The 12,439-nt window shown below is 40.7% G+C and overlaps 1 protein-coding gene across 7 annotated transcripts in view; it reads left to right on the top strand.

Annotated features, from left to right (window-relative positions):
- The window catches only part of Cep128 (centrosomal protein 128), a 378,006-nt gene extending 368,995 nt beyond the window's left edge, over positions 1-9,011 (top strand). For all 7 annotated transcript variants that reach the window (XM_056985589.2, XM_056985588.2, XM_056985587.2 and 4 more), the window contains one exon: positions 7,915-9,011. In XM_056985589.2, coding sequence (XP_056841569.1) covers positions 7,915-8,051 — 137 coding nt within the window. In that variant the 3' untranslated portion in view covers positions 8,052-9,011. The remainder of the gene's footprint in view (positions 1-7,914) is intronic.
- The last annotated feature ends 3,428 nt before the right edge of the window (positions 9,012-12,439 follow it).

Below are 12,439 nucleotides of genomic sequence, written 5' to 3'. Positions count from 1 at the left end.
CTCTGCTCCAACTCTGTCTCCATATTTCCTCTTGTGAGTATTTTTGTTCCCCCTTCAAAGAAGGACTGAAGCTCCACACTTGAGTCTTCCTTCTTCTTGAGCTTCATGTGTTTTGTGGATTGTATCTTGGGTAATCCAAGATTTGGGGCTAATCCACTTATCAGTGAGTACATCCCATGTGTGGTTTTTGTTGTGTGTGTGATTGGGTAACCTCATTCAGGATGGTACTTTCTAGTTCCATCCATTTGTTCATGAAGTCCTTTCTTTTTTTTATTTTTTTTATTTTGTTGGATTTTTTTTACTTACCTTTGAAATGTTATTCCCTTTCCCCTTTTCCCAGACATAAGCCCCCTATCCCATACTCCTCCCTTTCTTCTATAAGGGTGCTTCCCTCCCTATCCACCCACCCCTTCCTGTCTCCCTTCCCTGGCGTTCCCCTATACTAGGCGTCAAGCCTTGGCAGGACCAAGGGCTTCTCCTCCCATTGGTGCCCAACAAGGCCATCCTCTGCTGCATATGCAGCTAGAGCCATGGTTCTGTCCATGTATAGTCATTGAGTAGTGGTTTAGTCCCCAGGAGCGCTGGTTGATTGGCATTGTTGTTCTTATGGGGTTGAAAGCCCCTTCAGCTCTTTCATTGCTTTCTCTACTTCCTCCAACAGGGGTCCCGTTCTTAGTTTAATGGTTTGCTACTAGCATTTGCCTCTGTATTTGACATGCTCTGGCTGTGTGTCTGTCAGGAGACATCTATATCCAGTTCCTGTCAGCATGCACTTCTTAGCTTCATCAAGCTTATCTAGTTTTAGTGGAGGCCACATATGTGGGCCACATGTGGGGCAGGCTCTGAATGGCCGTTCCTTCAGTCTCTGCTTGAAATATTGCTTCCATATCCCCTCCTATGAATATTTTTGTTCCCCCTTTTATGAAGGAGTGAAGCATCCACACTTTGGTCATCCTTCTTCTTGAGCTTCATGTGGTCTTTGGATTGTATCTTGGGCAATTTGAGGTTTTGGGCTAATATCCACTTATCAGTGAGTGCAAACCATATGTGTTTTTCTGTGATTGGGTTACCTCACTCAGGATGATATTTTCTAGTTCAATCCATTTGTCTATGAATTTCATGAAGTCATTGTTTTTGATAGCTGAGGAGTAGTACTTCATTGTGTAGATGTACCACATTTTCTGTATCCATTCCTCTGTTGAAGGGCATCTGGGTTCTTTCCAGCTTCTGGCTATTATAAATAAGGCTGTTGTGAACACAGGGGAACATGTATCTTTGTTGTATGTTGGAGCATCTTTTGGGTATATGCCCAGGAGAGGTATAGCTGGGTCCTCAGGTAGTGGAATGTCCAATTTTCTGAGGAACCTCCAGACTGATTTCCAGAATGGTTTTACCAGTCTGCAATCCCACCAACAATGGAGGAGTGTTCCTCTTTCTCCACATCCTAGCCAGCATCTGCTGTCACCTGAGTTTTTGATCTTAGCCATTCTGACTGGTGTGAGGTAGAACCTCAGGGTTGTTTTGATTTGCATTTCCCTTATGACTAAAGATGTTGAACATTTCTTTAGCTACTTCTCAGCCATTCGGCATTCCTCAGCTGAGAATTCTTTGTTTAACTCTGTATTTTTTAATAGGGTTATTTGTCTCTCTGGAGTCTAACTTCTTGAGTTCATTGTATATTTTGGATATTAGCCCTCTATCGGGTGTAGGATTAGTAAAGATCTTTTCCCAGTCTGTTGGTTGCTGTTTTGTCCTAAAGACAGTGTCCTTTGCCTTACAGAAGCTTTGTAGTTTTATGAGATCCCATTTGTCAATTCTTGATCTTAGAGTATAAGCCATTGGTGTTTTGTTCAGGAAATTTTCCCCAGTGCCCATGTGATCAAGACTCTTCCCCACTTTTTCTTCTATTAGTTTGAGTATGTCTGGTTTGATGTGGAGGTCCTTGATCCACTTGGACTTAAGCTTTGTACAGGGTGATAAGAATGGATCGATCTGTATTCTTCTACATGCTGACCTCCATTTGAACCAGCACCATTTGTTGAAAATGGTGTCTTTTTTGCTGTCTTTTTTCCATTGGATGGTTTCAGCTCCTTTGTCAAAGATCAAGTGACCATAGGTGTGTGAGTTCATTTCTGGATCTTCACTTATGTTCCACTGATCTACCTGCCTGTCTCTGTACCAATACCATACAGTTTTTATGACTATTGCTCTGTAATACTGCTTGAAGTCAGTAATGGTGATTCCCCCAGACGTTCTTTTATTATTGAGTATAGTTTTCGCTATCCTGGGTTTTTTGGTTATTCCAAATGAATTTGCAAATTGCTCTTTCTAACTCTATAAAAAATTGAGTTGGAATTTTGATGGGGATTACATTGAATCTGTAGATTGCTTTTGGCAATATGGCCATTTTTACTATATTAATCCTGCTAATCCATGAGCATGGGAGGTCTTTCCGTCTTTTGAGATCTCCTTCAATCTCTTCCTTCAGAGACTTGAAGTTCTTGTCATACAGATTTTCCACTTGCTTGGTTAGAGACACACTGTGGGTTTTTTGTTTTGTTTTGTTTTGTTTTGTTTTTTATTGACAAGTTAATATTTATAATTTTTTTACCATGGTTATTCCTACTTTCTCAGTACTTTTCAAATTTTTACAGTCTAAATATTTCTGTTTTTATAGCAGATTAATTTCACTTGGAGAAATTGTCCTTTAATTTCCCATTGTACTATATCCCCCAAAGTCAAAATTGCCAAGCCCCACAGAGTAGAGCTGAACCTCTGTCAAATAAGATAATTAGAGAAGATGTCCCCAAACCAGAAAAGACCCTGGAGCCAGAGTCTAAGAAAGAGAATAAGAGGTAAACAGTTTCAGGAATATAAAATATTCTTGACATGAAGATCAAGAAAAATAGTCACATGAGAAATAAAATATAGAAAACCACAAAGTAAATCAAGTGTGGCCAGGGGTAAAGGATGAGACAATAAAAGAGAAAAGATGAGGTTTTAAGAAAACCAAGAGTTGGCAAGATGGCTCACGTGGGTAAAGGCACTTGCCAAACCTGAGTTCAATCTCTGGAACCCACACGATGAACAGAAAGAACAAATGCTCACAAACTCTCCACTGACCTCCATATGCATACTATGACATCTACGTATGTCTTTCCTTTTTTCTTTTTCCCTCCCTCCCTCCCTCCATCCATCCATCCATCCCTCCCCCTCCTCCCTCCCTCTCTCTCTCTCTCTCTCTCTCTCTCTCACACACACACACACACACACACACATATACACAAATGTAATTTACAAATGTAAAATTCAGGGAGTGCTGAGAGATGGGTCGCTGTTTAAGAATACTAGCTGGTCTTCTAGATGATCTTCATTTCACCTCCCAGCATCCACATTGTGGCTCATGATGACAATGCCACTTCCAAAGATCCAGTTATCTTTTTCTGCAGTCACTGAGAGTGCACATCGTACACAGACTACAGACATATATACAGGCAAAACACCCACCACATAAATAGTACACATAAATACACAGAAACTAGTAATAATCATTTTAAAACAAACTTTTTAAACTCAATTCAAAGTGGACAAGACAGGCATCATGTATTTGGGGAGCAAAGAAAGCATGCAGACCAGGAATGAAAGGGCTTGTCTAAGAAGTCCAGGATGCATGTGACAACCAAATACTTTCTTCCATGTTTACTGATGCTCCTGTTTCCTGTGCCTGCTTCTTCACCCCTTGCTTTTATGGAACTACGTTGAGGAGAAGGAGGTAAATGTCTCTGATCTTTGTATCCCTGAAAATGGAATGTTCCACTAACACTTTGATTGAGCCTTTGGCTGACTATAAAATTCTGTGTTTGGCCAGCTACAAAATTCCAAGTTGAGAATGATTTTCCTTATGAGGGCATAGGAAAAATATTTCTCCAAATCCAAGATCATTGTTGAAAAGTGTGGATATTTCACTCCCATCTTTTTGAAGTTTTCTGTCTTCTCCACCCCCTTCCCTTCTGTGTGCTTTCTCTTTCCACTCCTGGTCTGGGAACCTTGGAGGAAGTCTGCCCATGAATCCCAGGGAGGTTGCAGTTCTGTGCTATTCATCCTCCATATTCAGGATTGGTGAGCCTGTAAATGGCACGCATTTTCCCCCTTTTATTGAAAATAGTTTTTCTCTTACAGTGTATCCTGATTATTGTTTCCCCTCCCTCTACTCCTCTCAGCTTCTTCCAAACTCCCTCCCTTCTGGATTTACCTCATTTCTGTCTCTTATTAGGAAAAAGAAAAGCAGGCTTCTATGGGATAATAATAAAATAAAATATACTACGATAAAACCTAACATATCAGAATTAGACAAAACAAAACAACAGAAGGAAAAGAGCCCAAAAGAAGGCACAAGAAACAGAGACCCACTCATTCCCATTCACACAATCAGGGATCCCATAAAACTCTAAGCTGGAAGCTATGATACGTGTAGAGGAGCCAGTGCAGACCTGTGAAAGCCCCCTGCAGCCCTTCCCAGCCGCTCGCAGGTCCTATGAGATCTGATCGTTTTGATTTAGAGGGTCTTGTTTTCCTGGTGTCTTCTGTCCCCTCCGACTCTCTATGCTCTTGCTGCCTCCTCTTACTCAGGGTCCCAGAGCCAGGGGGTGGGGGTGTGATGGAGACATCCCATTTATGACTGAATGTTCTGAGGTGTTTTACTCTGTGCATTATTTCTGGCTGTGGGCTCCTATATTTGTTCCCATAGGCTTCCTGGGTTGACACTCACATTCTTAATACATCTTCTCATACCAAGGGCAGATTCTATGGAGAAAATTCTTAGGAAACAAAGAAATAACATTATTTGATGCAACTGAAGACTTAGGAAGAAAAAGTCCAAGAAGAAAAAATGATGGAAGATTTCATTGAGCCAGTGGAAGGACATAGTCATCGAAAATAAGCTTATAAAAATTAAAATATGAGTCAATTAATAAATGGAGAGAAATAAGACAAGAAACATTACCATAGTCTACCCTATTAGTTGTCTGTGAATTGTGTTTATTTACATGGTCATGAAATTATAAACATTCAGTATTGACATAACTGAAGTTTCAGAAATAGCTTTTTTGGAAGGATTAGTGTGAAGAAGTGGGTGGGTGTGGATAATGTCTAAAAATGATAAATCAGAAAATAGCATTTTTAGACATTTTTTAATATAAATGGAGACAGAAAAGGTCTAGAGAGCCGCTTGTGTTTGCCTCTAGAGAATTATAAGGAAGACTGTGGGAGGCTCCAGGTGCTCTCTACAGTCGTTTCAAACTATTTGATGTACGGATGTACACTTTGGTCAAAAATGAGTCTTATAAAGACAAATAGTACCGCAAGAACCTCAGTTTTTATATCTGACCAGCAAATGTCCAATTTTCGTATTAACTTCTAAATTGAGTGTAAAATCTGGCTTTGGAGCTCTGAACCATTTCAACCTGTGTGGAAACTTGGCAAGGAGATGACCACGGCCCTGTAGACGTGGAAGGACCTTCCTTTCCGGGCCCACAAACAAGCACCTTCTTGCTGGTGATGGAGTAAGAGCCACAGGAGGCCTCTTTTGCCCTGTCCCATGGAAGCCGGTACACTCCTGCTGCTGCTGTAGGGCTCAGTGAAACTGTGACCAAAGCAAGCATAGAACCACCGACCATGGAAAAAACAAAGGAAATGGGAAAACACTGCATAACTTGTGGTCTCTGAAATGCTCCAGCATTAATGAAAGTTTGTTTTAAGAATTAATTTATGTCAGCTTTCTGTAGTTCAGGTCAATTCATGAAAAGGTAGACTCCCTGTGCCAGGAGGAAGAGAAGAAATGTATAAATTGTAAGTTTATATTACCATTGGAAATGAGAACACAGAAATCCATTATTAAAAGCATGATCGCTCGCAAATTTATCCTGGCTGGCTGGAAGCTGTGGCCCTGAGTCAGGATCCTCTTTTAGAAGACTGGTTCCATTACCTCCAGCCTGTGGACAGGAGGGGCTTAGTGAAGCCACAGTTACAATGTCGGCTTTGGGAACCATTGGAGCCACCGTTTTCACTTTTTATAAGTGGCGACTGGCCACTGGTCTTCATGTGTAGCTCCTTTGAGATGAAAGGCACAGGACCCCAGGGCAGGTCCCTCTCAGGGCTGACTAGTCTAGACTTAAATGAGGTCTGTAGGCTTCTGGTGACTTCTAGAACTCTCCAACCTTTGGACTAACACGTTTAATTTCTGCGGAATTCATGTTTCCAAACCAAATTTTAAAGTAAACATAGATTGTAAATTGTCTGTAAATCTTAAACTGTCCTAAAAAGTAATTAAAAAAAACTAAATGAGTAACCCTAAGGACTGTGGCTTTTTTTGCAACAGGGCAAAACATTATCTAAAATTCTTCCAGAATTTAGAAGTGACTTGCACATTATATTCTAACTTGATACTTTAAGAAAAGCAGTTCAGAAAAGTTGTCTTGGGAAAACTATTTCACCTCTCACCTCTGTTTATATTGCTAGAAAGAGAGAAGTTAGCATCTGTGGTTTGTATTTTGAAGGACTTTTATCAGAGTTTATATCTTTTGGGTGAAAATAAACTGTCCACAGAAAACCATAATAGAGTGACTGTTAATGGTTCAAGGTCTACTTGAGTAACCGTGAACAGCTCCTTTTAAGTAGTCTACCCTACACTCACAGGATCCAGTGCCAACAAACAGTGTGCGGCATGAGGAATGTTGGGAGATAAATGTTGATAAGGGAAGAAAGGTTTCTTCTCCATCCAAGGAGTATTTATTCCATGGAGGCACAATCTATCTGCCTCTTTTATTTGCTTGTTTTATGAAACCAGGCTTTGGTTTTGTGTGTTGACCAATTAATTGCTAGATATTTGTACATGATTGAGCTCTGGTTATTGTTATTGTAATTTAACAAAAAAATTTCTAGTCACTCCCTCGAAAGCATCTGAAAAGTTTGCAAGTGACTGTCTCCTTGAAATCTCGTTGTGTAATCGATTGAGTCTACTTGAGAGGCTTCTATAGAGGTTTTGAGATCAGATTTGGAGGAAAGAGGTCTTTGTGTCAGGAGCAGAATTTTCAAATGTTCTGAAAAGGGGCCTGGTCTTTGGGAATGCAAGCCCCAGGGAGAGTGAGAGAGATGGCCACTGGCAGGTGCCTGGATCTCACTAGAAATTCACCAGAAAGCATGAAGGTGGACGGGCTGTCCAGGAGCAGGATCTACCTTAAGTTTACTTCTTAGGAAGGTCATTCTAATTAGAATGATTCAAGATAAATGTAACCTGAGAGGAAAGGGCAGCCTGGGCTGGGGAGATAGAATAGTCATAAGGACTCACTTTTAAGGGAGGTAGCTGGGTCAGGCGAAGAGAAACAGACTCTGAGGACCTGATTAGGGTGGGAATGTGGGTTCTAAGACAGATTCTTCCTATAATACATTAATTATTATTATTAATTATATTGGTTTCTAAGAATAGTTGCTGAGCAGGGATCTGAGAGCTGAACCCTGGAGGGACGAGTTCACATGAACAGTGAGATTAAAAAAAACCAATAAACCTAGCTTCTAGGTCTACTGTCTGGTAGTCCGGGGGTATAGCAGAGAGGGCTCCCTGAAAGGAGGCCTTCACAGTTTCTCCCTGGAACTTCTCTGTGCTTGTATCACTGTCTTCAGACAAAGCACACATTTTCTACTCACAGATACAAATTTTTAAAAAACTCAATTTTAAAATCTAGTGTGTTTTTTCGAAACTGTACTCATTTTTTATGTATGCTAAATGTCTGCTAGTCCATGTAAAGTTTAATTATAGAAAATCAAATTAAATCCCATGCCTAATTAACTAATTTCTACAAGATTAGTCCTTTGGCCTCAGTTTTATGTTCACATTGGTTTATTTTCCTCTTTCCTTAGGCTTGCCAGCATTTACCAAAAGAACCATTGCCTCAGATCCAGCTTCAATCAAGGGAGATGCCCCAGGTTTACCAGCGAATGGAACAAGTCTACAGTCCAAGAGGGAGGAGTATGAGAGCAAAAAATCCAAAATGTGATTCACAACCTCACTTGAGTATTTCCCAAGTAACAGCCCATAGTCCTTGTTGCCACTGGGCTCAGATTATCTAAAGACATCATGTGGGTTCAGCTCCTTGGAATCACCAAGCGTTGACTAGCATGACGTTATAGCCAGTCTTTGTGAGGGAGAATAAATTTAACTTGTAGAGGTAATATCAACTTATGAACGATATATAACTCACTTAAAGGCAACTGGTACCAGCAGAGAAAGTGATCATTTCTACCTTATATTTTCCTATTTCTCAGTGTCACAATTTTCCAACCCAACCTGGAATTTATAATCTATGCCTTTCCAAGATGACTGGCTACAAGGAGAAGGGGTTCCCTCCAGGCAAATGTTCCCAGCAGTTTAGAGTCAGGCACATTTGTACACGGGGGATGTGTAAATGCTTTCTCCCTCATCGTCATGTGTTTTAACCTGTTGTGGAGATGCTTTGGAATATCAGACTGCCTTTTCAATGCTTGTCGTCATCACCTGTCAAATCAGCAGTCTGTTACTACATGAAGTATCTTCAAACCATTGCAATTGTCATTTTAATTGCAAAAGAATTTATAAAAGATAGCTGAATCATAGAGCATCATAAAGAATTCATAACATCATTTATATATTTGTCATGTTACGGCCACTTGTCCCACTGCGATCATCCTGGTCATACGCTGGATGGTCTTTGGTTTGCTGTGACCTCAATCCCAGCACCCCTGTCCTGGGTCAGTCAGTGGGATCCACTCTGTAGGAATCCTTATATCCTTTGGTACTACTGCTTTCCACATCCCAGTCTTTCAACATCAATGTGCTTTTAAAACCTTACCGCTCCGCTGTGCCCATCAACCAGTGAATATTAAATAATGGCCATCATCCTGAAACTGAGTCCAACTGGGCCATGGTGGAAAAACCTGCACAGGGCAGGAACAATAAAGCAATTCCTTTGTAAGAACAATGCATGCCGTGTCTGTTAAAATACACTTGTTTATTACATTTCTCACAGTTCATAACAGTGGTATACTTTCATTCCAAATGTTTGACTAACTTCACCATAACACTTGAAGGTATAGAAGAAAAGACTCTCTCCCTCCACCTCCACCTCCACCCCGTGAACATGAATGCTGTTCTTGCCACACGATGTGGAGTTGTTGCATCGAAGAATTTCCACATGTCGTGTAAGCTCTGAGAGCACTTCCTCACTGGGCCTCTTCGGAGGGCCTCTCGTCAGTGATAAGGAAAGTGTCAAAGCAGGTGTGCCTGGACTGAACCACACTTGGTCTTATAAAGTCCATGGTATAGGGGGTAATGTGTTCAGGCCAGCTAGAAACAAGTCTGACTTTAACAGGCTTGGTTTTGTCTTCTCTAAGCCCAGAAGTCCTCAGTATTCTAAGGTGAGAACAGGACAAACTCGATTGAAAGAGTGGCTCACACTCCTGCCATCTGCTGTGACCTATAGCATCTAGGATAAGATTTTAGAGCTCTGAGAAATTAGCACTTGTACTAATTTTTGACTACTGTATTTTTGACCATATTCTCTTAATCTTTGGAAAGTCCATATATTTCTACAATGAACTGTGAGATTATATCCATCAGCAACTCCCTCCCTAACAATCCCCCTAATGGTCCCTGTTGAATCTACCTCCCAGTTTCATATCCTATACATGCAAGTTGGTATGTGGCCATCCGATGAGGCATGAACAGCTTACCAGTGGCTAGATCTCAAAGGAGAATAATCCTCCCTTCTTCCCTCCATACCTATCAGTTGCCAATTGCTCCTCAAATAGGAAGGGAGTCTCTAGGCCTCTTCCCAGTCCATGCTGTACTTTTGACTGGCTTGATCTTGTGCAGTTTTTTTTTTTTGTTCAGGTCAACATAGCTGCTATGAGTCAGTTCATTACAAGAGTGATCTGTCAAGAAGCCAGCATTTCACTGTATTTTGTCCCATTCTCCAGCTCTTACATTCTTCATGTTCCTTCCCTGAAGGCTTCGATCGAGGATGTTATAGGCTGAGTGCTCAGAGTTATTTATCCTATGTACTATGACCTGTTATGAGTCCCTTTGTTAACCACTGCCCACTGCAGAAAGCTAAGAGCTGCATTACTCTATGGGTACGAATGTAAACATTTAGAATGTAGCTTGACAGCATGGCCACTTAATGACATAACAACAGTAGGTACCCCTTAAGACCTCTATGACTTTCCCGGCCATATATTTTTTAACCGGGCATGCAATATCCCCTATAGAACAGGCCTCATAACCAATGAGAATGTGGCTGGCATAAGCATTATGCCACTATTGTGCTATCAGACCACCGTTGTAGCATGCAGCATATCCAGCTATAACAGCATTGGCATTTCTTTTCTCCTGCATAGTGCCTTCTGGCACTCTATACGGTAGTCAGCAGTAAGGGTTCTTGTCAGTTTGAGGGTGCTTTTTCTCTGTCCTCCATTCAAAGTGAGTCGTGTCTTCAGCAATGGTATTTTTCCATCTAGTTATGGTGAGCAAGAAAGAACAATGACAATAATATAGATTGGCACTGTATTGTATCTCCTTCGAAGAAAACAATGGTGAAGAAAATAAGAGATAACTCTGACAGCCCTCATAAATCCTAGAGGTAAAGGTTTAAAGTCGCTTCCCTTCATGTACAAGCAGAGATGGCGGCTGATTTGAATCTCTGTCTGTCAGTACGTCTATGGCAGCACCAAACAGTAAGGTAGTTAGACCTGCAAGTTGGAGGCAAACCAGACTATTGACTCAGAAGATCCTTTAAAGCATACTAACTTGTTGTTTTATAGCCAAACAGAGAGAACTCCTATAGAAGGCCTTCTAAAATAGGAAAAATGAAGGCAAGTACATTATTCAGTGCTCTGTGCTGCTGTCGGGTGAATGAAGGTATCTGACTGTGAATTTGGATCCCACCAGAGCTTCACTGGCAAAGTCAGCTTTTTGTGAGCAACAATTTGTCAAAATTCCTTGGCCGTCTATTTTTATGCACTTGATTCCAAATCCCTGTCTCCTCTCGAGATCTTTGCTATCTCTTCCATTGAAAATCAAGAGAAATGCTAAGGAAACACTTAATCGTCTTGATTTTTTACCTCCCAGACCCACGGGCTCCTTTTCTTCCCTCCTTTGGCAGGGTTACCTGGATTAATTGTGATAAGAGCCTCACTTGAATCTTAGTGGTCAGCCATATTGCAGGGAACACTGGGACTATGGAAGGGTTCAGCCTTCTGCAGTGCACCTGGTCCAGAACTTAATGTGAACATTGACCTTTTTGGTTTAATAATTTTGACTCTTCTGGCCATCTTTCTCCCTAAACACACTAAACTTCAATTGAAGTTCCCACAGAGGGGAAGAAGCACAGCTGAGAGAATTTTGGCTTGCTGTTTTTCCTATTGGCTAAGGTCATATTATTCCCTTGACCAGTGTCTGGCTTGAAGGTTGGAAACCAATTGGTTATATAATATTTTATGCACCCAGTTTCCCAGAACCAACTTTATTCTTAGGATAGCTTATTTATGCTGCCAGCGGAGAGATAAAGCTGATAGCATACTTAAGCAGTGTATTCACTCGTTTAAAGGTTACTCATCTAGAAGGTCCATATCTCCTTAAGCCTTTTCCTCATGCCTAAGGTAGATACATGTGTATAGTTTAAATCCCAACTCAGTACTTTGCAGTTGATAATTTAGTTCATTACCCTTCTTGTCTATCAAGTCTGTGGTGAATCTCATAGTTACATAATGTAGTATTTTAACTGGGACCAAATTCTTGCACATAGTAAGACTGTTTACTTAGCAAACTCTTTTCCATTTATATCATATTCCTTAGGACTTGGGAGTATTAGAAATGTAGCTATACATCATAATGTTCGCAAGGAACGTGAATGAACACTGAATAAGTTTCCGTTTTGAAATTCTTATGCCCTGCCTCGAGCAAATTACCCCAATATTTTTTCCCATTTTAGACAAAACCAAACAAAATTTGTGATTTTCACGGCCTTCAAATGAGGGAGCAGTTCTCACGAAAGCATCTGGCTTTCTTGGATCAAAACTAAAGCATGAGACGAAAGCTGGAAAGCAAATCGAAGCGTTTGTATATAAAGGCATTCCACACTCCAAAGTATGATATAAAAATAGTTACATCTTTCAACTTTTAAGTCTTCAAATGTTTAGCAATAGAAAAATATCAACTTCTTCCTATTTGAGAAAAAGGATCAAAACCATGAAAGGTCTCACTTAGCTTCATTCCCATAGAAACACAACACATCTAGTTTAAGGGTAGGAAAACTGCGTATATGAGAAGCAGGACTTTGGATTCCAAGACCCCAGCTGCATAGCAGAGAGGCCACCCTTGCTTTTGATTAGAAGCAAAGTAAACCAGCCT

Source organism: Rattus norvegicus, chromosome 6 (genome assembly GCF_036323735.1).
Source record: "Rattus norvegicus strain BN/NHsdMcwi chromosome 6, GRCr8, whole genome shotgun sequence".
Taxonomy (NCBI): domain Eukaryota; kingdom Metazoa; phylum Chordata; class Mammalia; order Rodentia; family Muridae; genus Rattus; species Rattus norvegicus.
This window is presented reverse-complemented; position numbering and strand designations above follow the sequence as displayed.